The sequence below is a fragment of the Pagrus pagrus genome, assembly GCF_965226575.1.
Source record: "Pagrus pagrus genome assembly, chromosome: 1".
NCBI lineage: Eukaryota > Metazoa > Chordata > Actinopteri > Spariformes > Sparidae > Pagrus > Pagrus pagrus.
The window spans coordinates 741897-767745 of NC_140185.1; the positions used below are offsets into that span (position 1 = coordinate 741897).

At 41.7% G+C, this 25849-nt stretch overlaps 1 protein-coding gene across 3 annotated transcripts in view; it reads right to left on the reverse strand.

The window, feature by feature from the left end:
- The window catches only part of efl1 (elongation factor like GTPase 1), a 189906-nt gene that overhangs the window by 41781 nt on the left and 122276 nt on the right, over positions 1–25849 (reverse strand). For all 3 annotated transcript variants that reach the window (XM_084353472.1, XM_084353473.1, XM_084353471.1), the window contains 2 exons: positions 12340–12471; positions 11087–11234 (listed from right to left, as the gene is read on the reverse strand). In XM_084353472.1, coding sequence (XP_084209598.1) covers positions 11087–11234; positions 12340–12471 — 280 coding nt within the window. The remainder of the gene's footprint in view (positions 1–11086; positions 11235–12339; positions 12472–25849) is intronic.

Genomic DNA, 25849 nt, shown 5'->3' on the forward strand with positions numbered 1-25849 from the left:
ACACTCATTGCCACTGCCCTCCTAAGGATAGCTGACAAATGTGTTCCAGATCCGACACTAGGTGGCGCTCTGGTGGCCGTCTTATTTTATATTTGGCACTGTGCCCACACCATAACACTTATGGATATGAAATTGATAGGGGTGGTATACACTGGCCCCTGTAACTCACACACCAAAAATGACCAGCAGGTGGCGCTACTTCCGACACAACCGTTTTTGCCTAGTAACTCCCACATAATATGGAGCACATTGTTAAACCTTATATCTATGTGTTCCCTGCATTCAGCTGAAGTGTGTGATGTAGGCCATGCCCACTTTCGAGGTACATTTCCATTTGCACATTCCGCAATGTCACAAACCTACTTTATCGAACTCCTCCCAGGCAATTTCTCCAATTTGCGCAAAACTTTGCACACAGCATCTGTGGACCCTCCTGTGGACAAAAACTTATTCAAAGATTTATGATAGTCCAAATAACAGCCAAAATATGAAACAACAACTTCCTGCACATTGTGGTAACACAGACAATCTTCCATATCTTCATGAAATACAGTCCCATTAACACTAAAGTTTATTTACTTGTGTTCCATGGCCTGATGACGCTTTGTGAAAAATTTGGTGCAAATTGCACAATAGGGGGCGCTTTTGTTGCTAAATGATGAAACAACAGCTTGACTGCCTTCACTTTTGATTCCTCAATGGAAGTTCTTGCATGAACAAGTCCCAACAGCAGCATGTAGCGACAGAAGCACGCCGCGACAGAAGCACGCCCCGACGCGCGTGGACTGCGAAGGCCTGTTCATCGCTGCTTGCAGCTTTAATTATTATTATTTAGGGCCAGATCAGGGAACCTGCAAGGACCCTATTGTTTTTGTAGTGAGCATTTTTTCTCCCAAATGATCGCATTTTTCACTGCCCGAACATACCCCAAAACTCACCAAACTTAAAATATAGGATACTACTTCCCCATGAGCCCCTAAGGCCCTGTGCAAAATCTGTGCCAATGACCACTAGGTGCCACTCTTTAAATTGAAGTATTTTATATCTCCACATCAATTGCTCAGATTAACACCAAACTTGGTAGAATTATTGTTAATGCACCCCTGAGGATACCTGTTAATGGTTTTACTGATCCGCCACCAGGTGGCGCTCTGGTGGCAGTCTAATTTTATATTTTCCACTGTGCCCACACCATAACACTTATGGATATGAAACTGATTGGGGTGGTATAGACTGGCCACTGTAACGCACACACCAAAAATGACCAGCAGGTGGCGCTATTATCAACACAAAACCATTTTTGCCTTATAACTCCCACATAACATGGTGCACATTGTTAAACCTTATATCTCTGTGTTCCCTGCATTCAGCTGAATTTTCTGATGTAGGCCACACCCATTTTTGCGCCAGAATTCCATTCACAAATTCGCTAAATGTCGCAAACCTACTTTTTCGAACTCCTCCCACCCAATTTCTCCGATTTGCACCAAACTTTTCACACGGCATCTGTGGACCCTCCTGACAAAACCTTACTAAAATAATTGTGATTGTCCAAAGAACGGCCAATATATGAAACAACAATTTCCTGCACATTGTGGTCAGGCAGACAGTCATATCTTGATGAAATACAGTCCCATTAACACTAAAGTTATTTTTAATGTGTTCCATGGCCCTATGACGGTTTGTGAAAAATTTGGTGCAAATCAACTAATAGGGAGCGCTTTTATTGCTAAATGACAAAACAATAGCTTGACTGCCTTGATTTTTGATTCCTCAATGGAAGTTGTTGCATGAACAAGCCCCGACAGCAGCATGCCCCGACAGCAGCATGTAGGGACAGCAGCACGCCGCGACAGCAGCATGCCCCGACGCGCGTGGACTGCGAGGGCCCGTTCATCGTTGCTTGCAGCTTTAATTATTGTTGCTGTTCTAACAATGGAAGTTAGGCTTCTAGAGGAAAGGCTAGGGATGCCAGTGGAAATATGGCTCTGAGTAGAGAGTGGTGTTTCTATATAAGCAAAATAATTTTCAATATTGGTTCCTTTAGCAGTATTATCAACTTCAAGAAATGATAGAAACAACTGAACCAAATGCATATAACAGAGTGCACCATAGAGAGCACCAACAAATAAACAACAGTCTTTAGTTAATCAGAAACACAATGACTACAAAGGTTAGGAAACTAGGTCAGTAGAGCTGCTTTGGACTAAGAATCGGCACATTATATCAGTCAATTACATTACATTACTCAACATGACAGCCTCTAAGTACTTGGCACCTGACCCAGTTCTAATGACAGGGAGAGAGAGAGAGAGATAGAGAGAGAGAGAGAGATAGAGAGAGAGAGAGAGAGAGAGAGCGAGAGGGAGAGATAGATAATCTCTTCAGAGTGTGGAGCTGTGATGTCACAGTCTTGTGCTCACTCGAGAGCTGAGCAGTGCTGACCTCATTCTGAGCGTGACACACTGCAGGTCAGGCTGCTTGCCAGCGAAATCACAAAGAGCTCAGACTGCCATCAGCCAGCGAGCATCCCAACCAGACACATAACCAGCCAATGAGCCAGCCAACCAAGCTAGTCAGTCAGGCAGCCAATCAGCCAGTTTATAAACTAGTCTACAGCTAAAAACACGTCTGATAGGACATCAAGTTGTATCACAAGCAAACACGCCAACTAACCAAGCAACAAGCCAAAGTCATTCACCTGGCCACTCAGGAAGCCACTGTGTGATCTAAGTAGCCGGCAAGCAGGCCAACCCCTGTCCTCCTTTGACGTCTCTGTCCAGAGCTGTCTGGCCTGGCTCTTAACATAGTGGCTGCATTACACATGGCCTCCTTTCTGTATCTGTGGAAGCCCACAAATACAGTGCAACAGGCAGCAGAGTGGAATCCTCATCCATTTAACTAACACAGACATGACAGCCAGGGGCTTAGACAGCAAAAAGAACCAATTAATTAAAGTAAACACTGCTCATCCAATTATTAATACATTATTTTTATTGATATGCTATTTTTATCACTTATACAGTATGACCAGAAAAACAAAAAAAACAACAACTCTGGGAACCATAAGGCAATCCAATACAGCCGTCAAATTCATGGCATGGTGTCAGAGAGGTGTTGATTCAACACTATGGCCATTTTGGAGAGTGCAGTGTGTGCAGTTGTATTTGACTGCATTATTTAAGTAATTTGTCAAGATTTTGGCCCTCCTCATGTAAAAGGAAGTCAAAATATTGAAAGCATCTTTCGATTAAATTCATACGAACACAGTGTCCAGCCTCCAAATATGCAACAGAGCAGAGTGAACTGCTCCTACTCAACTAATAGCCTCATCAATTACATTATATATAATTAAATATTTGACAAAAAAGGACAAATTCATCAATAATGAAATGCTTTAAAGTCACTTATCAAGTTATTAACTAAAATGATCATGGCCAAAGACTAAGCATCCAAAAAGAGTTATTAAAACGCTCATGTTTTATATTTTTCCTTGTCATTCAGAATCAGAATCAGAATCAGAATTTCTTTATTTGTCCCGCAAATAGGGACATTTCTTAGTCACAGCAGCCAAAGGACAGTATCACACTTAAACAATAATAAAAAGTAAAAAATATACTACAATAAGATAAGCCTTTATTGTCTCCCTTAAGAGAAATCTGTCTTGGGCATTCGAGAGAACACAGGTGACACAGCAGCACACAATCTCTCCACATACACACAATGTGCATGTATACATAAACAATCAAACTCCAGTCAACTCCAGTCAACACATAGATCCATATACACACGAAAAATATTGCATGGTGCCCTGCACAGACATAATACGCAGCCAAAATATTGCACATTACACCCCCCCCGTCAGCTGTAAACAGTTCAATTTACTCATAAAGCTAACATTAGCGTAATTAGCTAGCTAGCTACTGATGATATAATCTGCTCGCAACAGCAGTCATTTCAGCAGAGAAAGTGGGCAGTCATCAGCTAGAAATGAAAAACAGCTTTTGTCTACCTCTGTCTTTGTTAAGCTTTAATTTGAAACGTTATAGGTTTAAATGTCAGTATGAGAGCACAGCCTCATAGAGTCTAACAGCAGACTTTATATAAACATGTTTATCTGTATGTGCAAAAGAACACAAACACCAGCCATATAGAGAGATGCGTTTGGCCTTTATCTGCCCACACCTGTAGGATGCAGGAACACCTTCCACAGACAAAAAATGTTTCATTGCTCTTTAGCTTTATAGGTACGTGTGCGTGTACAGTGAGGTGGGTGGTGGCTTGTGGTAAGGCGAATCACCAAATACCAGGCAGGCACATACAGTTGTGGTGAAAAGTTTACATCCACTTGTAAAGAACATGTATATCATGGCAGTCTTCAGTTCCATTGATTTCTACAGCTCTCATTTTTCTGTGATTGAATAAGAGGAACACATACTACTACATACTACATAACACAAAAATCATTCATGAAGTTTGGTTCAGTAATGAATTTATTATAGGTCTTCTGAAAATGTGATCAAATCTGCTGGAACATACATACATACAGTAATTCTAATATTTGGTTAAATGTCTTCTTGGCCATTTTCACCTCAGTTAGGTCCTTTTGATAGCCATCCACAAGCTTCTGGTCATCCTCTGGCTGAATTTTTAACCACTCCTGTTGACAGAATCAGTGAAGTTCAACTACATTTGTTAGCTTCCTGGCACAGACTTGTTTCTTCAGCACAGTCCACATGTTCTCAATGGGGTTCACAGGGTTTCCCCCAGAAAACTTGTTAAGCCCGGTGGTAGGGTGGCCCACCAGCGGCCCACCAGTGCCCAAGCGCGTTTTTTTGTGTCAGGGACCTGACCCTGTCCATTGACTGATGGCAGGGCCCTATAGGTAACAGATTCATTAATGGAGTAGTAGAATTTAGAAGGAGTGATTCCAATAAGGCTTTCAGATCAATGTTAAAAGTTGACTGGAAATTTGAAAATATTATCAGTATCATGTGTTATTATAAGACATTTATGTAACACCAGGTCTTACAGATTGCACTCTTGAAATGCTGTTCAACCAACCACAAAAATAAATAAATAATAAAAATACTATTTAGATAAATAATATCAACTGTCTGCACTAAAAACTAAAAACAACTGCCTGGTGTCTCCAGAGATTTTTACAATCTGGAGTCACGTAAACATGACCACGCGTCTTTTTCTGGTCAGTCGTCATGGAAACGTGACAATCACGGATCTACCAAAGATACTCTGTAATCTACTGTTTGGACCAGAGAAAACAAACGTGTGTAAACGCTAACCGTACGAGCTGAAAAATGAAACACTGGGTCATTTTCACATCTGGTGAAAGCACCTCGGCTCACAGAAGTCCGGAGCTCTGACGCTGCAGGGGACGACGTGCTAACAGCTAACAGCTACTAGCCGCTGCAGCAGCTGGCTGAGCCTCTATAGCTGCGGCTCGGCTCACGTTAATGGCTACGAGGTCGACGTCGACTTGGTGCGTTCCTCTCGGTCAGCTGGTGAAGCAGCGGTCTGATGAGCATGATGTCCGTGACATGTCCTGTTATGCGCGACGAAGTTGTGATGTTGTCAGGTGATGAAAAAGACACCTGATCACGTGTTGATGGAGCGCAAAAACTGATTTTAAAAAAATAAATAAACGATACTTAGCCTGGCGGGGGGGCAAGTAAGACCTGGCGGCCCGCCAGGCTTATAATACACTGGGGGAAACCCTGGGTTCAAGTCAGGACTTTGGAAGACCATTCCAAAACCTCAATTCTAGCCTGATTGATCCATTCCTTTACTACTTCTGATGTGTGTTTGGATCATTGTCCCGTTGGAACACCCAACTGCACCCAAGACCCAATCTTGTGCTGATGATTTTAGGTTTTCCTGAAGAATTTGCAGATAATCCTCCTTCTTCATTATTCCATTTACTTTCTTTAGAAAACAGCCCACAGCATAATCCTACCAGCACCATGCTTGACAGTAGGTATGGTGTTCTTGGGGTGAAAGGCCTCACCTTCTCTCCTCCAGACAGATTGTTGCTCATTGTGGTCAAACAACTCAGTTTTTGTTTCATGTGACCACAGAGTTTTCCTCCAGAAGGTTTTTTTTCTGTCCATGTGATCAGCAGCAAACTTCAGTCGAACTTTAAGGTGCCATGTGTTGAAATTCAATGGGAATATTAATTGATTATTGATTATTAATAAAGTTATTAATGTTAATTAATGAAATGTGTGTTATCACTCTTCATTAATAATCAACGGAGCACCACCCTGGAATCAGGGATCAATAATCAATTGATATGCTTTTAGTCTCAATGCCTGAATATTTATCACAAATTGTTAATATCACAGGAATATCAATAATGAGGGAAATAGAAGGCGTAAATCCGAACACTGGGCTTCTCAACCAGCTGTTATTACAATATAAAATTGTGCACAATAATCACAGGATAATGCTCAATTATAATCAACAGTATTTATTAAAGCTTGTACTCAATCCACCAACCACTCGCTTTAACAAACAATCGCTTGCTACAACTAGCACATCTATAAAGCAAAAATAAGCAAGCACAGATATAGGAAGGGATGTAGACCTGTATGTGTGTGTGCGCGTGTGTGTATGTGTGTGTGTGAGAACAATGGCCAACAGTGGGTCTTTGGAAAACTACAAAAATGGCCGAACCGGACGTCGGACTACAAATTTACGGACGTGACGTAGGTGAAGTCACGTTCGTAGGACTACAAAATGGCCGGAACGTGATTTGGGTAAATCGCGTTCATAAAACTACCAAAATGGCCGGAACGTGGTTTGGTGAAACCACGCGCGGACATGAATTCACAGGGTGATATTGATTTTGCTGAATCATATACCTGGAATTCAAAAATGGCGGACTGAAACGTCAGCTGAAGGTAGTCGCTCCAACAAGAGCGCGGGATTTTGAAACAATGGCGATGGTTACACCACCACTGGCCTTATATGCACTTTGATTGCACACGAGATGAATTTAGAGGGAAAATGACCCACTGTCCCCAGAGAGGTAGCCGCGCTACCAAGAGGCGTCCGCCTCTAAAATTATGAATGGGAATACTACGAGACACGCGTCTCTTATGCTATAGCGAGGTTACTACCCGTAGGTTTACACCACGTTATTCATGAGATCACGACACTCGGACATGTGTGTAGGTGTAGATATGTGTGTGTGTGGAGGTTAGTAAGAGGGAAAGAAGATAAGTCGGCGCTTATCAGACAACAACGAATAACAGGACAACCGTGAAATACCTATAAGGTTCGCAACCGTGAAATACCTATAAGGTTCGCTTATCGTCCACTGATCAGAGAGAAAATACGACGTACAGTGATCACACGGCGGCAAGATTACGCAGCTATCCAGCGAGTGGATCAGCGCACATAAGCTCCTTCGGGAGCGCAATAACACATACAATCAGCACAGTTATAACACAGGTAGGACTCGGCGGTCCCTTCACACAAATGTAAGCACACGCTATACTATCTGTCTCTGCCCAAACAATAGCCTCTTACTTGGGTCGCTCGTTGCGACAAGCGTGCGTCCCGTCCGACTCGAAACTCCAACTCGTTTGGATGCGAGCACGGGACCAGCTGCAGCGTCCTGGCAGCGAGTGATGGCAGCGCCGTTCTTCTGTTAGTGAAAGTGAAACAGCGGGATCGATCAAATGGAAGGACCGGACCTCGGTGGTTCCGTCTCCTTCTGAAGAAAAACGTTCTTCCTTCTGCAGGTGATGAGGAATGGCTGGGTTGCGCAGCGTTCCTCTTTGGATCCAAAAAGTAATAAAGAATATTCTAACAAAAAAAAAAAAAGAAACAGTCTCTGTCTCGTCCAGCGAGTTAAGAACTGTAGCCTAGGTCAAGCAAATTGAAACGTCTCACCAAATTTACCCTTTTGGCAACTACTGAATAAAGCCAGAGCTTCTTCACAGCATCACGTTACCTGGGAAATGGGACGGGTAGCGGGGCTCCCTGACCTTTATGCCCTGAGTGACGTCAGGGTCATCTGGCCGTACTTTTATGGCCTGCGGCAACTTTGGCCCAATCAGGAGCGGATTAAAGTTTTGGGGACGGACTGTACCTCGACGTACAGTTTGCCAGACCTTTGGGCGTTGGCGCAGTTCCTTTGTTCTTGAAAACTCATGCTGGTTTAGGAGTGCCTTGTAGTAAGGCTTCTGGGTTCCTTACAGGCCTCTCCTTTGTCTGCAATATCTGATGAAGGCCCAACACATGTCTGGAGCAAGGGCTTCTTTCTTCCACAGCAGCCTCTCAGCCCGTGTTGATGCAAAACACAATGAACACTCACACTGTCTTCTAGCAGCTTCTAATCCATTGCAGACTTGCCTTTGATGGTTTTTGATTGACTTTTGACCATCCTGACCAATTTTCCCTCAGCAGCAGGTGATAGTTTGCATTTTCTTCCTTATCGTGGCAGTGGTCATAATATACAGGTGCTACTTGAAATTCTGCAACAAACACACACAAAATAATTTGGCACACGAATTTTGACTTCTTACGTTGCAGCTGTTTCTGAATGTCGATGTAATTTAGCAATTTTTTGTTTTAGAACAACAAATTTGGAACCACACACAGATAAAGTGTTAAGATCAAGATGTACGTCGTTTTTCACTGTGTGGGCAAAACCGCAATATCCAGCAAGTGATGCAACAGTGCCCTGAAAAGTTGGGTGTAATGGTGATTAAAACATTTCTGATGCATTGCAGAGGGCATGTCAATGCCTGGTTCACAATATTGTTGAATAAAAAAGATAAAAAGATCAATTGCCTGTTGGTACGTGATTTAACAAGCAAGTCCTCATACGTAAATGACAAAATAGGTTGTTTGTCTGTGCCTTACAACACAACCCATGACTGCTACAAAAACAACTGATCCGTTTGTGGGCAACAGGATGACTACCACAGTCTCTTGTGTCAATGTCAGACACTTCTGAAGCATTATAATGACACCATTGCTCCTGAGAAAGAACTGATTTATTTTTTGTATGCTAATAAAATGTTGAACCCACCAGATTTTCAAAATGTACAAGAACATGAATTTAAATTAAAAATCTTTGGTTGCCACTTGTTGCACAGCTACATCTCTACACAAGGTGTGTGACAATCTTCCTCCTGATTAATCTACTAAATTACCAAATTGACAGTATGTCATGGTGGCATAAAGTGGATAAAAGCTATGGATATGATTGACCACGACAGTCAACAGATTAACAAACCTTTCCATCGTCCTAACTGACACAGGACAAGGGGCTTGATGCCTAGTGAATATCACTAGTACAAAAACAAGATATCTTTAAGTGTCTCTTATGCCTTTCATGAAATAAAACCAATAAGGGATCAAAGCTTCCAGTTGGCTTCCCGTGCACCGTCCTCCGTCATGTTTCATATTTCTAATTCATGCAACACAACAGGTTTCAGTTGGAATACACACACACAAGTAGAAACATACATAAATCCACAGTGCTAATGACTGGGGAGTGGCTGCTCTGATTTGCCTGATTTCTATTGACAGCTGAGATGAATGAAGACAGAGGCACATCTCCCAAAGAGACTGTCTTCATGAATAAATAGATGGCATCAATAAACTGATGAATACATGCTTTTCACATGCCAAAATCTAGCTGTCTGGGACATTAAAGAAAAGCTGATGATTCAATGTACAAGCAATCAGTGGGATAATAAGGATACTGGTTGACAACTACAAAAACATGTTAACCTCAAAGTCACTAAAGAGAGTCACGATAGTTCCATAAAAGATGGGGCATAGTACTTTGATGGATTACATAAATGACAGATGCATTGTCCTTTAATCAATACTCTGGGTTTTACAATGCTTACATATGCAGAAGAGGTTTGGATGAAGGTCAGGCTGAAAGGCAGGGGAGGTCATTGATCTCTAAGGGGAATTTACAACCACCACTCCAGCCTTTAATAGGAGAACATAGCAATGAAAGAAAAGGTAATTATTTGTCTCCAACATTGCACTGTATGCAGTAGGTACTGTTTGAATATTGGTGAAATGAAGAAGCATATATGTATATTTGGTGTATTCTGTATTCTTTGGCGTTTGGTTGATTTATCCAGGTAGCTGCAGTTTAAGGAGAAAACAAGGTGGTATAGTTGCCATCTGTCTGCATGCCTTTGTCTGGCTGATTTGTGTTGTGAACAGAACCATGGTCCAGGCTTAAAACAAAGGGGATCATGCATGTAAAAAGCTTTTTTAAAATACACAGACAAATTTGTGGTAATGTCTATTAACAGGTTTTAATAATGCTCCACAAAAGCATATTTCTTAAACTCTCAGCTGTTTTTTTAACTACTTCAAATGCAAAATTGTTCCTCTATACCAAACTTTAATTTGCAATTACTGGGTGATCTATTCTAAGTTACAGGAAGGGCTGGAGTTTTACAAAAGAAACAAGAAACGTGTCTCAAGACTTGGCCTAAGCGGAATCTCTATGGTCACATGAGAACACAGCCGTCACATGAGGATGAAACCAAATTTTACTTCGTGGAAATTTTCTGACCATCTATCTGCCTGTCAGTGAGCCTGGGATGTTCTTCTGAGGAGGCTGGCAGCACCCAGACAGAGAGAGGCAGCAGTCAATATGTAATGATAGTCAGATAATGATGGTGCTGAAATTGGAAACAGATCTGCTTCTCTCTCTCAGATCTGAGTCACTCAGTATATGAACACACACTATATTCATCCTGCACTACATAACCAGATACATGTACAGAAACATTACACAGAACCCCAGAAAAAGACAAATACAGAGAGACAATCAATCTGACTTGGACAGAAACACATATGGAGAAGTATGAATTGAAGAGTGAAAATGGACTTCAAAGAAGGCAGAAACCACATAATGCGCACAATCATTAATATTGATGCACTAAGTGAGACTTTAAAAATGAACCAGACAGGTCACAGGGCTTTACATTTTGATGACTATGCCACAGTGATAAAAGAATGCAGGCAGACACACACACACACACACAGGTGTTTGGAGACATCACACACACACACTGACCTATCTCGGAGGTCATCCAGGCAGCGCTGAAGGTGAACTTCACCAGCCGTGACCAGAACATGTTCTCCTGTTTCCTGGATCAGAACTTCGGCACAGGGATCTGCCTGATTCAACAGACGCATCCCATGCACCAGCTTTGGCATCTCACCTAAAACACAAACATATAGGGTGGAAACCACTTTATTGATTTGTCTGCACTGGCAGTTCAATGGCCATATCCACGGTGAGGAAAACTGGAACCAGTGCAACTATAATACATTGGATGGTGGCTTTTTGTGGGAAACCCTTAAAATGAACTGATCCTAATTGCCTCTGACAAAGAGGTTACGTTTTCACCCGTGTCTGTGTGTTTGTTGGTTGTTTTGACAGTTGGATCAAACAAAAGCTACTACACTGATCTTCACGAAACGTGGATGGAGGATGCATCTTGTCCCAGAATAGAACTCATCATCTTGTGTGGATCCAGATAAGGGGACGGATCCAGGAATAGTTTCTCACTTTCTTTAACATTGCGAGATGAATTAGAAATGCATGGAATAGACTTAGCAGGGAAGCCAAGTGGATGCTCTGTCCCCCCGATTGTTTCACTTTTCTAACAGACTTCATGAATGGGAGAAGGCAGCTTCAAGCAGCTTCAGGATATATTTTGTAAGCAAAAGGGTGTGACACATAAGCGAGCGAGGCTTGTCCTACTCTTTGGCACAGTCAGTTGTACTCTTACTAGCCAATTGTGCTTCCGGTTATGTTCTTGCTCATGTCAATTTGTTTTTTGTTGTCTGTTTGTTTGTTGGTTGGCTGGTTGGTTTGTCAGTCAGCAGGATTACACAAAAACTACTGAACAGATTTCCATGACACTCTCAGTGAATAATGAATGGATCTTGATTAAAAAAATCAGGCATATTTGGGTGAGTCGTATCTATAAGTGAGTATGATTTGATGCAGATCCTAAATTACAGCTAAAACAGCTCTAAATCAGCCCCATGTGTCTTATTCTTATGAAGACAATTAGTGATCATCAGATTGTCAGTATCACTGGAGTCAGCCAATGTCTACTCTCTGAGTTGCTGCTTAAAGACTTTAAGGTTGTAAATCTTCCTTCTGAAAATGCTGCAGATTTTTAGCTGCTACCACATTTGAACAGGGGTAATATTTCATATTTTCCATTAAAACAAAAAAAAAAAACGTTTGGATACAATGATTGTTAAAATGAATATTCATGAACTAACGAAGTGAGTGTGTCTTCCAAGACCTACTTGGATGTTTAGGTTCTATGGCAACCCGTACGATGGGCGTGGCCTCAAAGTTGAGCGGGGTGAAGGGTGAGCAGGCAGGGGAGGTCGACAGGGTGGCCGACTTCAAGATGTACTCCTCCAGACCTCCGATACCTTATGGAAGAGGGGAGGATAGAGACATCAACACACAACATTAAACAACCAGTGCTGGAGAGAAATTAATGAAACCAGAGGCTCAAAAAAAACTCAGATCAAACTGTAAAGCAAGGCAGTGCCGATCAAATATGAACCATAATCTTGTTCATCGTCTATTTCACCCCAAAAATGTTCAAAAACATATTTGAGTTACTGTTTAGCTGTAATACCATATTGTTTACCAGCTGGCTGCCTTACTGCTTCCTGTTTCAAAATGGACTCAGAGCCACAGCCAAGCACCGCCCAACTCGCAGTACAGCACCAATCAGTGGGGGCGTTTATTGGTCTGATGCAATTTTCCACCTTTTGAGTAAAATCATATAATAATAATAATGATAAGACCACAGACATTTTTCTCTGTTTTCTCTCGTCATGTAGCACCAATTTTGGTAGTATTTGTCTGACAGCCCAGTTTTATGCCAGGGCCATCTTTCCAGCAGTAAAATACTTCTTTAAGTGGACAATTTGAGGCAAGTGTTTTTACAAATACATGCAAATAATTCACACATAAAAACTAGCCAAAAATATAAAATAAGGCAATACAAGTAAATAGTATAAATACATATGGGGTTAGGCAGTCAAGGCTGTCAAAGAATATCCTACAATGACTTTGCAGTTGATTCTTGCAGCCAAGAGAATTTATGTATGTTTCTACTTGTGTGTGTATTAGAAACTTCTTCTTTTCATAAAATAAGTTTTGTGGGCAGTAGATACACTGCTGAGCCCTTTTTCACTTGACATGGGATCTAAAATCATTATTTTTTTTTGGCATTAAGTCATATGGTATATGGCTGAAGTCCAAAGAGGGACCTGCTCTGACTCAGTGTCACTCCCATATAGATGGACAATTTTTTTTCAAACCACAGATTGTCAGAAATGTCTTGTCTTTCAATCATTGTTTGTTTTGATTTATATAGCTAATCACTTCTGATTTTGCAACTGATGAAAAATGATGACTGTTGTTACTGAAGGATAAGCGTATGTAGTTCATATCTCTCTTGCTATAATATTCTCAGTCTAATCTTACTGCTGTACCCTTCCTTCTTTCCTGGCTTTTTGTGTTATCCAGTCTATAGTTCTTTCTTGTGTTGTGGCTTACTTTTACACTAAAGCTGGAATTTACAAGCTTAAGTAGAAAAGTCAAACTATCAATCCATCACATTGTTGAGTGTAACAACACTGATGATCTTTTGGCAATATTTGATTCCCACTAATAAGATCCTGGTTACTAGGCAGCTGCTGGGTAACAGTTATGCCAATTTTATAATTTTTTTTTTCATTTTTTTTTTTTGAGTGACCTTTCACACATTACACCCATATATATGTAGATAACAGTAAGATATAGACAGAACTAAAAAAGGGATGAAAGCCATCAACAAGACCGGGACTGAGACTTCTGTTCACAGATTTCTCTCCAGCCTTTAACACTATCCAGCGCCACACTAGTGCACATTTGCTCCTCTCACATGTCAAGCCAAATCTGAATGTTGTAGGCTGGATACTGGACTTCACCTGCTATAATCACTTTGATACAGGATCTATCCCAATTAAAAAAATAACTGGATGCGGTATAAGATGTGTAAGTGATCTTATATACCAGGGGTCGGCAACCTTTGGCACCCGTGCCACGGGTGGCACGCCGCAGCATAAACGCTGGCACGCTGGCACTTCACAGTGTTCCTCACTTTATGTGTGTCCTGATTTCATGGGTTTGAGTGACAGCTCCCGCCGAAGCGCTGTAGCTAAGGTCCCGCCCACGTTCCCAGAGACCCGCGCACATGATGTTGTCAACAATGGCAACGCCGGCTGCTAAAAAGGCCAAAACTAGTCAGCTGCTTTGATGCTATGAAGGCCTTTCTGGCTGAAAAGGGCCAAAAGTATCCAGAACTGGAGGATGAGAAGTGGATTGTGAAACTTATGTTTCTGGCGGACATTATGGGACACCTGAACGGGCTCAATCTCAGACTGCAAGGTGCAGGACAAACTGATTTGGACACGTTTGAGACATGGACGGCTTTTGTCGGTAAGCTGGCAGTATTCTCAGGTGACATTTCCCCCTCCGCTTTCCGCTACTTCCAACACCTGAGAGAGCTGTCCTCAACATCAGCACTGCTGAACTAACCAGGTAGCCTACATGCGTGAGGTGGAGGCTTCACAACTCGATTTGTGGATTTTAAAAGGTACGGACTTATGTTCTCTTTCTTGATCGACTGGATGGATACAGAGAACATGGAAATGCAGCTGATTGAGCTGAAGAGCTCAACACTAGGGGTGGGCAAAAATATCGATATGGCAATATATCGCAATACTTTGTCTTCCGATTCAATATCGATATTCAAAGTGTGAATATCAATTTTTTTCAAATAATAAATCATGTTTCAGACGGACTGTAAATCCAGTGTGACTTCCGCACCTCCACTCTGCAAGGTGTCGCTGTACCGCTACCTCACTGCAAGGCGTTTGCAGGCTTCTTCTTCTCTTTTTTTTCCCCGGCGGTTGCAGTGAGAAAGTGGAGCCGAAAGAAAAAACAAGTATGCATGGCAGGTAACGTCAAACTAGAGACGCCCTCGAACTTTAAGGCATTTGTTTGGAGGTACTTTGGATTCCAAAGGAAAGGAGAAACTAACACAAATGAGATGGACAAAGAGTACGCACTTTGTTTCGCTCCCATTAGATATTCGGGTAACACAACAAACTTGCGAACTCATTTAGCACGACACCACCCCGACATATTAGCAGAGCCATAGCCGCCGAAACCTGCCGATCCGAAGCAGACTACAGTACTGGACAGTGCCAAAGTCCTCCCATCTACTTCAACTCGAGCTCAGAGGATCACGGAGGCGATGGTGCATTTCCTTTGTAAGGATTTGCATCCCTACAACGTTGTGGAGAACATCGGCTTTAGGTGGATGGTGCATACTTTAGAGCCGCGCTATGTGATGCCGCAACGTAAGTACATGGCTATTTTAGTGTTAATAACTGTACATTAATTATTGTACATTGATCTGTTGCTCTTTTTCCCCTACTATTTTCTCTTAGACTCTGGAAGACCAGGCAGCAGAGGAGATGGAGAGGTTCAAGGAGGTTGCTCCAATGCCAATCAAAAAGGGTGCCAATCCACTGAACTGGTGGAAGGAGCATGAGACTGAATATCCTTCTTGTCAACGCTTGCAAAGAGGTATCTGTGCATCCCGGGGACGAGTGTCTCTGCTGAGAGAATCTTCTCAACCGCAGGTGACATTATAACTGCACAGAGGAGTGCACTCACCCCAGAACATGTGGATCATATTATCTTTCTTCACAAAAATCTAAAACAAAAGAAGTCAAGTAAAAGTAGACCTATTCATGTATGAGTATCTTGGTTATAAATTTTGTTTTGTTTAAATACAAATACTATGCACACTTTTTATTTTTCTCACACATTTCAGCTCAGTGTGTTCAGTAACATATAGTACTTTTGCAATATGTATGCATAGGCATATTTATTTTTACATACATTCAGTGAAGTGTTCAAACAGTGACACACAGTTCTTGTCCAGGGAGACAAGTGTGAACTTAATTTTGTCATTTAAGGTCAAAGGGAAGAAGCTGCACTTTATTTTGCATTTTCAATTTCAGTGCGTGTGACACACTGCATTTTATTTTGAGTATTTAATCTAAGTTCAGAAGAAACATGATGCGCTGAGGTTTCATTTCGGTTTCAGTGTGTGGACACTGACCCACACTGCACTTTGTGTCATTGTGCTCAGGGAGACTAAGAATAATGCACACTGCACTTTTCAATGTGTTTCAGACAGTGTGTTGTTCATGCAAATATGTTGTAACCTGCGCTTGTATAGTTACAATAAAATGGCATGGATAATTTGAATTACATAGTTTTGACTCAGTTTGTCCTGTGAATTATCCCTATCATCTGATGTATATACAACTCGGATTTTAAGATGCATAATGAATTTTACATTTTTCAGTGAACTATGTAGAATATCGCAATGTATCGCAAAATTTGGATATCGCAATATCGTATAGTATCGTGACTCAAGTATCGTGATGCGTATCGTATCGTGAGGTCCTTGGCAATACCCACCCCTATTGAGCAGATGCAGGCTTTAAGACAAGGCACTGTGGTCTCAGTTTTGGTTTGGCCTCTCTTCCCAGAGCACTATGTTTATGAAATGTTTATGTGTTTTGAGATGTGCTCTATGGATGGAATAAAATTCCAGGTATATTGGAAATGTTTTTGTATTTTGTGTCATAATTTAACTTTGCATTATTGTTGATAATGGCACACTAGATGAGAAGAAAATTGGCACTCCTGTCACAAAGGTTGCAGACCCCTGTTATATACTATAGCAAAAAAAAAGGAAAGTGCAATTAAAAAACACAAACATTACCTCAGCTCTATAGTTTACATAAACAAATAATAAAAAGACTAATCGCACCTTTACAGACATTTGCAAATTAGTTACATATTAGCTTGTTAGCTGCAACAACAATCTTAGATATACTTACAAACCCAAACTGAAAAAAGTTCAGGACGCTGTGTAAAACGTATATTAAAACAGATTGCAATGATTTCCAAAACCTTTTGTGACATGTATTTAATGTAATAAAGTACAAAGAAAACATGTTTAATGATCAAGATGATGAAATGTATTGTTTATTGTAAAAATGCATTCATTCTGGCTGCAACATAGTCAAAAAAAGTTGGAATTAAACAAATTACTGTATATGTATGTATGTATGTATGTATGTATGTGTGTGTATATATATATACATATATTAGGGCTGTCAAAGACAACGCATTAATAACACATTAACGCAAATTCCTCTTACCGCCATTAATTTTTTTGACACGCAATTAACGCATGCATGTTATGACCCTCGGCTCCATAGTTTGGGAAATCAGGAAGCGATGCAGCAGTAACGTTGTGGATGGCAAGCAAAAAAAACCTCTTCGAGCAGAAATGGATAAAGAAAAGCATCTTTTGAATGGCAAGTTCAGCTTGAAAGCTCTGCCAGATGGTTCTCTCCACAAGAACAAAGTTATTTACATTTACTGTCGATGTGAATTGAGTTACCACTGGAGTATATCAAGTCTCAGATACCACTTGCTGGCCAAGCACACAGCTGATGCAGAGAGTCCTCCTTCCCCACGCCAAAGGCAGACCACTCTGCATAGTTTGCAACAGAGACCCCTGAACAACTCTACATGAGAGAAACTTTCAACAGCGATAGCTAAATGGGTGGCTGCAGCTTGCAGGCCGGTAACATTGTTTAGTTAACCTTTACAAGTGTAAAGTTGAACACTTTAATCACACATCAGATACAAGTAAATTCTATAAAATCGTATGTGTGAAAAAGCTCTCAGGTTAATGCTGCCCTATATTCAGCACTGTTAGAGAACAGACTTTTCTACTGATTTAAAGGGGCCTGCTCTTTCACTTGCAGGTAATGAAATAATCATTGGAGTTGGTGGTGGCGTACATTAGGTCAGGCAGGATAGTAGCAGGAAGAGCCATTCCCTCAGACACAAGCAATAATGAAGTTTATGCCACTTTACAGATCAATTTGTGTGAGAGGCTAACATTGTTACACTCCTCTTTGCTCTGTGGATGACTCGGGATGCGCAACAATAAACAAAACAGGCTTCATATAAGGAAAGAGATCAAGAGAGAGGACCAAATGCATGAAGAGTGACACGAATGAAGGCAAAGCACATATAAAGGCATGCAGAGATTCCATTGCAATTGATGACAAATTCATGTGTACATGGGTAGTGTTTACAAACTAAGTCAACTAACTTCGTCAAAGAAACTGTCAAATTGTGCATTAAACTGTTTTTTGTTTTCTTATGTCTTGTTTCCGAATGAAAATATGAGAATTGAGTATTAACACAAATAAAAGCACCTTCTGGAGAAACATTGAATTAAACACAACATTATATCTCTCAGACACAGACAGACACTTAAGACAAACAGTCCCAGTTTACAGAAGAAAATTGCCTGCACACTGACAAAAAAAATAGAGGAAGTTCTTAGGAGGAAGATGAGGAGTTACAGCATAGGCAAAACCTACATTAATTAGAATAAGTATGAAGACAGTGTCTTAGCTGCCTATCTGGTGGAGTGATTTACCTTCTTTCATGTCCATGCGGGATTCAATATATTGATAAAACAAGCAGACCTGTTAAAACCAGAGTTTTGGAACACAATAGTGTCATACTTTGAAATTATATGAAGTCATCTCTTGCTAGACATTTTAGAGAAGCTGCGCACCACTCTCAACGCATGCGTTTTGTGGCATCCAGCAACTCAAAAACACACAAAGAAATGGTGACATTGATTTAAAAAACATAAAACAAAAAAAATACTTTGATTGAAATGCAGATGGTTTTTCTGGAACTTGTTGTCTGTAACGGTTGTCTATCTATTGATTTATACAGCTGTCTTCAGTTTTATGTTGCTTGATTATATACACACAAGATGTTTTTTTTTAATATTGGTTAATAATATCTTGGCTAGGTCGTGTTGCCCTTTTGAAAACATCCTCCCTAGGTTGCTGTATTCTATTCCGTTGGTCCCAGTTATCTTCCCACTTAAGGCTATCAAAACCTTAACGGCTGGTTTAGCTTGGGCTGCGTATTATATCTGACTGGGTGCAACAGAGTGAAAGCAATTCAACTCAAAATTCTACACAGGGCTCACATATCCCCTTCCCAACACCATATGTTTAATCTTGATTTTTCTCCACTATGTCATAAGTGCAAAATAGAAACAAGCAGTCTCACCTCCTGCCTGTGGTCTTGCAGGAAAATACATTGCTGTATGTTATAAGACGGGATATTGATAAGATCCTATCTGTTACCACAGAGTTTGACCAACTGTGCATGTTACTTGGGATATCAAATGCCTCTATCACTGACAAATATAAAGGGAAACTCTATAAAATGGACCTTTGGGCCAGAAAATGCATTCTTTTGAACTCGATAACTGACAGTGAAGTTCCATCCAAATCATATTGGCATAAAGATTATACTTGAATATATATCATTGGACTATTTGACATGCATGTTACATGACAGAGACAATATATTTCACAAAATATGGGAGCCTTTTTTGTCACGTATTGGTTAATATATCTCTCCTATTTTTACAAGAGGGTTTATGTAGTGTGGATCTGTGTGAATCCTGCCTTATAGGTATTTGTTACTGTTCCTTGTTGGTTGTGCAAATCCTGAGTCTCCTGCCTGCCTGTGTGAGCCGAGAGGGTCTGTTATGTTTGGTTTTGTCCTATTTTTTGTATTTATTTTTTTTAGCTTTTATTTCTATTGAATCGATTGCTTTGATGAAATCACAATGTCTTTTGTTAAATCAAAATAAATAAATAAATATATATTGGGGAAAAAATGTTGGATAATAACATGATGATGATGAAATGATAAAGGTGAAACTCAGCTATGAGGGTGTGCAGCATTGGACAATCTACAGCACACACACTGGAGTTATCTTGTAGTTCATCTTTAAAATGGTAAATAGAAAATAAATAGAAAAAATAAGATATTTACAAAAAACAAACAAGTGAGTGGAAAGTGGTTGTTCAGGTAGTGTTTGAGTTGCAAGCACGTTTTAATTTAATGATTCAATAATTAATTAATTCGTCTTTGCGAGACGAACAAGTGTATTGTGAACTTTCTATGTCATCGCTCGGATACTTTATGTTATCTGCCAGTTATGTTTCATATTGGATTTCAGAAGAGTAAGGACATCACTGAATGTTGGCACAAAGTGTACTGGAAGAAAAGGCTGAAAAGAGTGCCTCCTTTTCTAATAATTCCATCGAGACTTGGTTATGAATTAGGATTCTGAATCGAATTGTGACAGTATCAAATCGGTAGATCATCCCAGGCCTCATTTCTACGATGTCTGATAAACTACAGTAACCGTGGAGCAGCTCAGGTGGAAACATATCTGTTCGTTAAAAAGCTCATCAGCAACATCTGTTGATTAAGCCCCCATCAAAAGATATATGCCACCTTGCCGAACAATCTTTTAGGTCGAGGTGATGAAGGTCCTCAGTCATCCAGGTCATGGTAATTCTAAGTGCTGTATCGTAGGCAACTGGACTTGTTTCAGTTTCTTGAAGACATTTCACCTCTCATCCAAGAGGCCTACTCAGTTCTAACTAACTGGAGGGGAGGTGCAGGCCTTTGCAGTGGCAGCTGCTGGTCTTTCAAGGAGGGGAAGCTCATTTTTAGGCTACTGTGAAGTGTGACCGCCTGTGAGTGTGAGTAAGGATCGTGACAGGGGGAGAAGCTCCGCAGCTGCCGCTGCTCGTTGGGGAAAGAAACCGCAGAGTGACAGAACAGAGTCGCCAAACACAACGCTAGTCGTTTTTAACAAAGACACAATTGCTGGGGATCAGTGAAGTCTCCGGATCAGTTCAGAACAACAGAATGAAAAACTTGGAAAATGCTCCGGTGGATGTTTATTCTTCAGGATCGCTGATTTGCTCATTTAGCTGTCAATCAAAAAAGGATTCCGCCTCAGACAGCTCATCCAATCATCATGCAGAAGCCGAGCGTCCGGGCCAGCCCACTGCCCCATAGACCCCCAGAGACGCTGAGCGTCCGATGGGCGGGACAAAGTCCAGCATTTATCCAATGAGCGTCTAGTTTCGCTGCAGTGGAACAACCCGCTCTACGCTTCCCCATTGAAGTCAGTAGAAGCTGAGCGTCCGACTGTGTAAAGCGCTGTGGGGATGAATGGGAAGGAAGTTGCGCCGGTTACCTGTGATAAGCAGCTGATTCTGAACAAAAGATGAAGGCTTTCTAGCGCGTATTTAGTCAATGAAATGTACACACAGCAGTACATATTTCACCACTTTTTTTTTTTTTTTTTTGGGTGACATTTTAGGGGAAGCTGAGCTTCCCTTGCAGTCTTAGAGCAATCGCCTCTGGGCCTTTGTTCTTACAGAGTCGTTAGGGCCACTTGTGAGTCATTGACCCAACCGGCCTTCATGTGGGACATTAGGGCTAGGTGAGCCCAGGTGTGAATGGCTGTTAAGCTGTCTGGGGAGGGAACTCAGTACTGCATTGTAAGTGGGTGATAAGTAATGTCTTAGGCCACCTCCTCTGTACAAAGATGGTTGTTCCAATTTGACATAGATTAGATTAGATTGCTTTATTTGTACCCGCAGTTAAATTTGGCTCGCAGTGAGAGACATTCATACAAAAACAATACAATAAATAAGAAACAGTAAAAATACCTACACAGTTCGTCATTATACCCATCATCATTCTATGCTGCCTCATAAAGTGCATGAAAAGTGGCTAACCTCAAAGTGCACAGCACAGGTGCATAAGTGGCACACAACAACAAATCATCATCATCATCATCATCATCATCATCAACAACAACAACAACAACAACAACAACAACAACAACAACAACAACAACAACAACAACAACATATAGTCATCAACAACAACATATAGTTATCAACATCATCAACATCATCAACATCATCAACATCGTCATCATCATCATCATCATCAACATCACAGGATATCAACTCTTATTAAGATGTATGATGGCTGCAGGGACAAAACTAGCCCTGTGCCTTTTAGTTTTGGTCTTAGGTACAGTGTACCTGCGGCCAGATGGGAGGAGCTGGAAATCACTGTACAGGGGGTGAGACCTGTCCCCTAAGATAGAACCAGTGAGCCGCTGCAGCTGTCTAATGTACAGGGCTTCTGGGCTTGTCTGAGTCTCACCGATGGTCCTGCTAGCCCATTTGACGACCTGGCCCAGTGAGTTCCTGCTCTTTAAAGACAGGTTGCCAAACCATGCCACCATACAAAAAGAAAGGACAGACTCAATAAAAGCACAGTAGAACAGCTTCATCAATGATCTGTCAACATGGAAGTGAGACAGTTTCCAGAAAAGACGCTGGTGTCCCTTCTTACACACAGCTTCACAATTTTCATCAAAGGTGAGTTTAGTGTCTATGATTGTACCCAGATACTTGTAAGATTTTACAAGTTCTACAGTCTGACCCTTGATGTATGTTACTTCATGTGGCAGGGCTTGCTTTCTAAAGTCGATGATCATATCTTTGGTCTTTTTAGTGTTTATCTCTAGATGAGACTCCTCACACCACTCTATGAAGTGGTCCACAACCGGACCATGACCTGTCTCGTCTGCCTGTAACAGGCTGATGATGACTGTGTCGTCTGCATATTTCATAATGGTTCTCCTATCAAACCCACTCTGACACATGTTGGTATAAAGAATAAAAAATACAGGGGACAAAACACAACCCTTTGGGGAACCTGTGGAGGAGCAGACCTGGTCAGATAGGGATCCATTAACCCTCACTTTCTGTGTTCTTTTAGTCAGGAAATCAAGGGACCAACCCACAATGTTCTTACTCAGGCCAAACTGTTCTAGGAGCCTCTTTGCTAAGATGTGGGGCTGCATTGTGTTGAAGGCCGATGAAAAATCAATAAATAACAGTCTGGCGTGTGACCCAACTTGCTCCACATGTTTGACAATCAGGTTGATCAGGGTGACTGTAGCATCTTCTACCCCTCTATTTGGTCTATACGCAAACTGCATTGGATCAAGTGCCTGCCCTGCTACTTTAAGGATCTCGGTTTTGACAAGTCTCTCGAAGGATTTCATAACCACTGATGAGACAGCCACTGGTCTTAGGTCGTTTAGAACCTTGGGGCAGCTGACCTTTGGGACAGGAACTACTACCGTATCCTTCCAGATTGCAGGGACATGTTGTGACTGTAAAGACTTGTTGAAAATAAAGTGAAAAATAGGGCTCAGTTCTCTGGCACAAGATTTAAGTAAGCGTCCACATATGTCGTCTGGACCATGACTCTTATTTACTTTAAGTGAGGAAAAGGCCTTTTCCACATCTCTGTGGTCTATATTAAAATGCTGGTCCTCCATGAGTTCATGCCTCAGCTCCTGGACCTCTCTATTAAAATCATGCTTGTCATCAAAACGATTGTAAAACCCCTTAAGAGCATTTGCAAGCTCAGTGTCTGAGTTAAAGCCATCCATACTGATCTGACTACTCTTTGAGCTTTGGAGGCCTGCTATCGTTTTCATACTTGACCAAGCAGAGCCAAGGTTATTTGTAACCATCTTATTCTCTAGCTCAGATTTGTATTTCTGTTTGGCCTTTGAGATTTCTGTCCTCAGCTCTCTGTTAATCGTGTGCAAGTCAGAGGAGGATGCTCCCTCTTTAAAGGCAGTTCTTTTTTTCTGTAGACTGGCCATCACAGATTTATTAACCCATGTTTTTTTATTCGGATAGGTTTTCACCCTCTTACGAGGAATAATCATATCTCTACAGAAAACAATATAAGAGCATACAACATGAACCAAGACATCTAGGTTATCGCCACTCAACTGTTTAAACATGTCCCAGTCCGTGCAGTCGAAGCACGCTTGCAGGCGTTCCTCAGCTTCCCGTGTCCAGACCTTAATGTCCTTTGTCTGGACCTTCTCTCTCTTTAAGACAGTTTTATATATGGGCAGCAAATGCACGCAGTTATGGTCCGCTCTGCCCAGCGGGGCCAAAGGTCAAGATTTGTAGGCGTCCTTCACTGACCCATAGCATAGGTCAAATGTCCTGTCCCGCCTGGTTGGGCAGGATACATATTGATGAAAGTTCCTACGTGTCTTTTTAAGAGAAACATGGTTAAAATCACCCAAAATAAAATTGGGAGCGTCGGGCGAGATTGAGAGCAGTTTTTGCACCACCTCAAAAATAGAACCACAGGCAGAATCAGCGTTTGCTTTAGGGTGGATATACACCGTTGTGATAAATTGTTGCGGAAATTCCCGGGGGAGGTGAAAAGGACCTAACGATACAGAAAGGATTTCAACGTCTTTAGTGCAAATATGTTCTCTGACAGTCACAGAGCTGCTGCTGCAGTATCGTTTGTTAACGTAAAGACACACACCTCCCCCCTGACATTTCCCCGTCACCTCAGCCTGTCTGTCCATCCGGAATGGTGCTCCAAAGCCATCCAGGGCCAGGTCATTGTCCCGGTCGCTCTCAGTAAGCCACGATTCAGTAAATGCCAGAACCCCGCAGTCTTTGAAGTCTTTCTGATAGCGCACGTTTCCCTGGAGTTCGTCCAGTTTTCCCTTCAGAGACTGAACGTTCGCCAGCATCATGGAAGGCAGGGGAATTCGGTCGAGCCGTTGTTTCTTTAGCCGCAGCCTGACACCCGCTCGTTTGCCCCGCTTCCTCACCTTCACAGCTGTCGCTCCGCAGGTACGCTTGAAAACGTCCTCCCGGATAAAGTCTGGTAGCTCTGTGATACCTGTCACGCGAGCTGCGTGTGGCAAGTTTAGCTGCATTAGCTCATCCCTGGTGTACTGCAACCTGCTCTGGTCTGTAGCCTCGGTGAGCAGCAGCAACAGGTGAAAAAATTTTCACAAAACGACAGGGTAGAGGGTATCCATTTCCAGCACCAAGGACACTCTAAAGCGGTCGCAGCATAAAATGATGAATTAAAAACGACGGCTTAAAAGTATAAAAACATAAAACACTGACACGAGGACGCCAACTTCTCAATCAAACTCACTGCCGGTCGCTGCGTGCGCATGCGCCCTCATCAGATGGATTCTTTTACTCCTCTTTCAAACCATCTGTCTTCTCTGGCCACGATGTTTACATTGGTTTCCTCAAAGGAATGATTTTCTCCTTCAGATGTTAGTGGACAGCAGAGTCTTGACCTGAGGAGTTGGCCCTCCTGTGTTGTGCCATTCGTTTATGGAGAGGTTCTTTTGTCTCCCCAATATACAAATATGAGCAGTCCTGGCTGCATTGAACAGCATAAACTACATTACTCTGTTTATGCCTGGGTGTTTTGTGACTTAGGATGGACAGGTTTCTGCCTCAGCTTGTTGCAGGGTTGTGTGCTTCTGTTCCTTCTCTTTCCCCTCTGTCTTGGTGGGCATGGTCTCAGCCTGATGGTTTAAGGTTCTGATGACCCCCAGCTTGTACTCCAGTGGGTGATGAGAGTCGAACAGCAAGTATTGATCTGTGTGTGCAGGTTTTCTGTACACCTAAATGTTGAGGCTTCTGTCTTCTTCAATGTGTACTGCACAGTCCAGGAAGGGCAGACTGTCTCCTCTGACATCTTCCTGCGTGAACTTGATGTTATTGTCCACAGCATTTATGTTATGTGATGGCTTCCAGTTCCCTTGCTCTGATTTTGACCCAGGTGTATTCAAGAAACTGAAACAAGTCCAGTTGCCTACGATATAGCACTTTCAGGTCGCATGACCACACCCTGGTCTCTTAT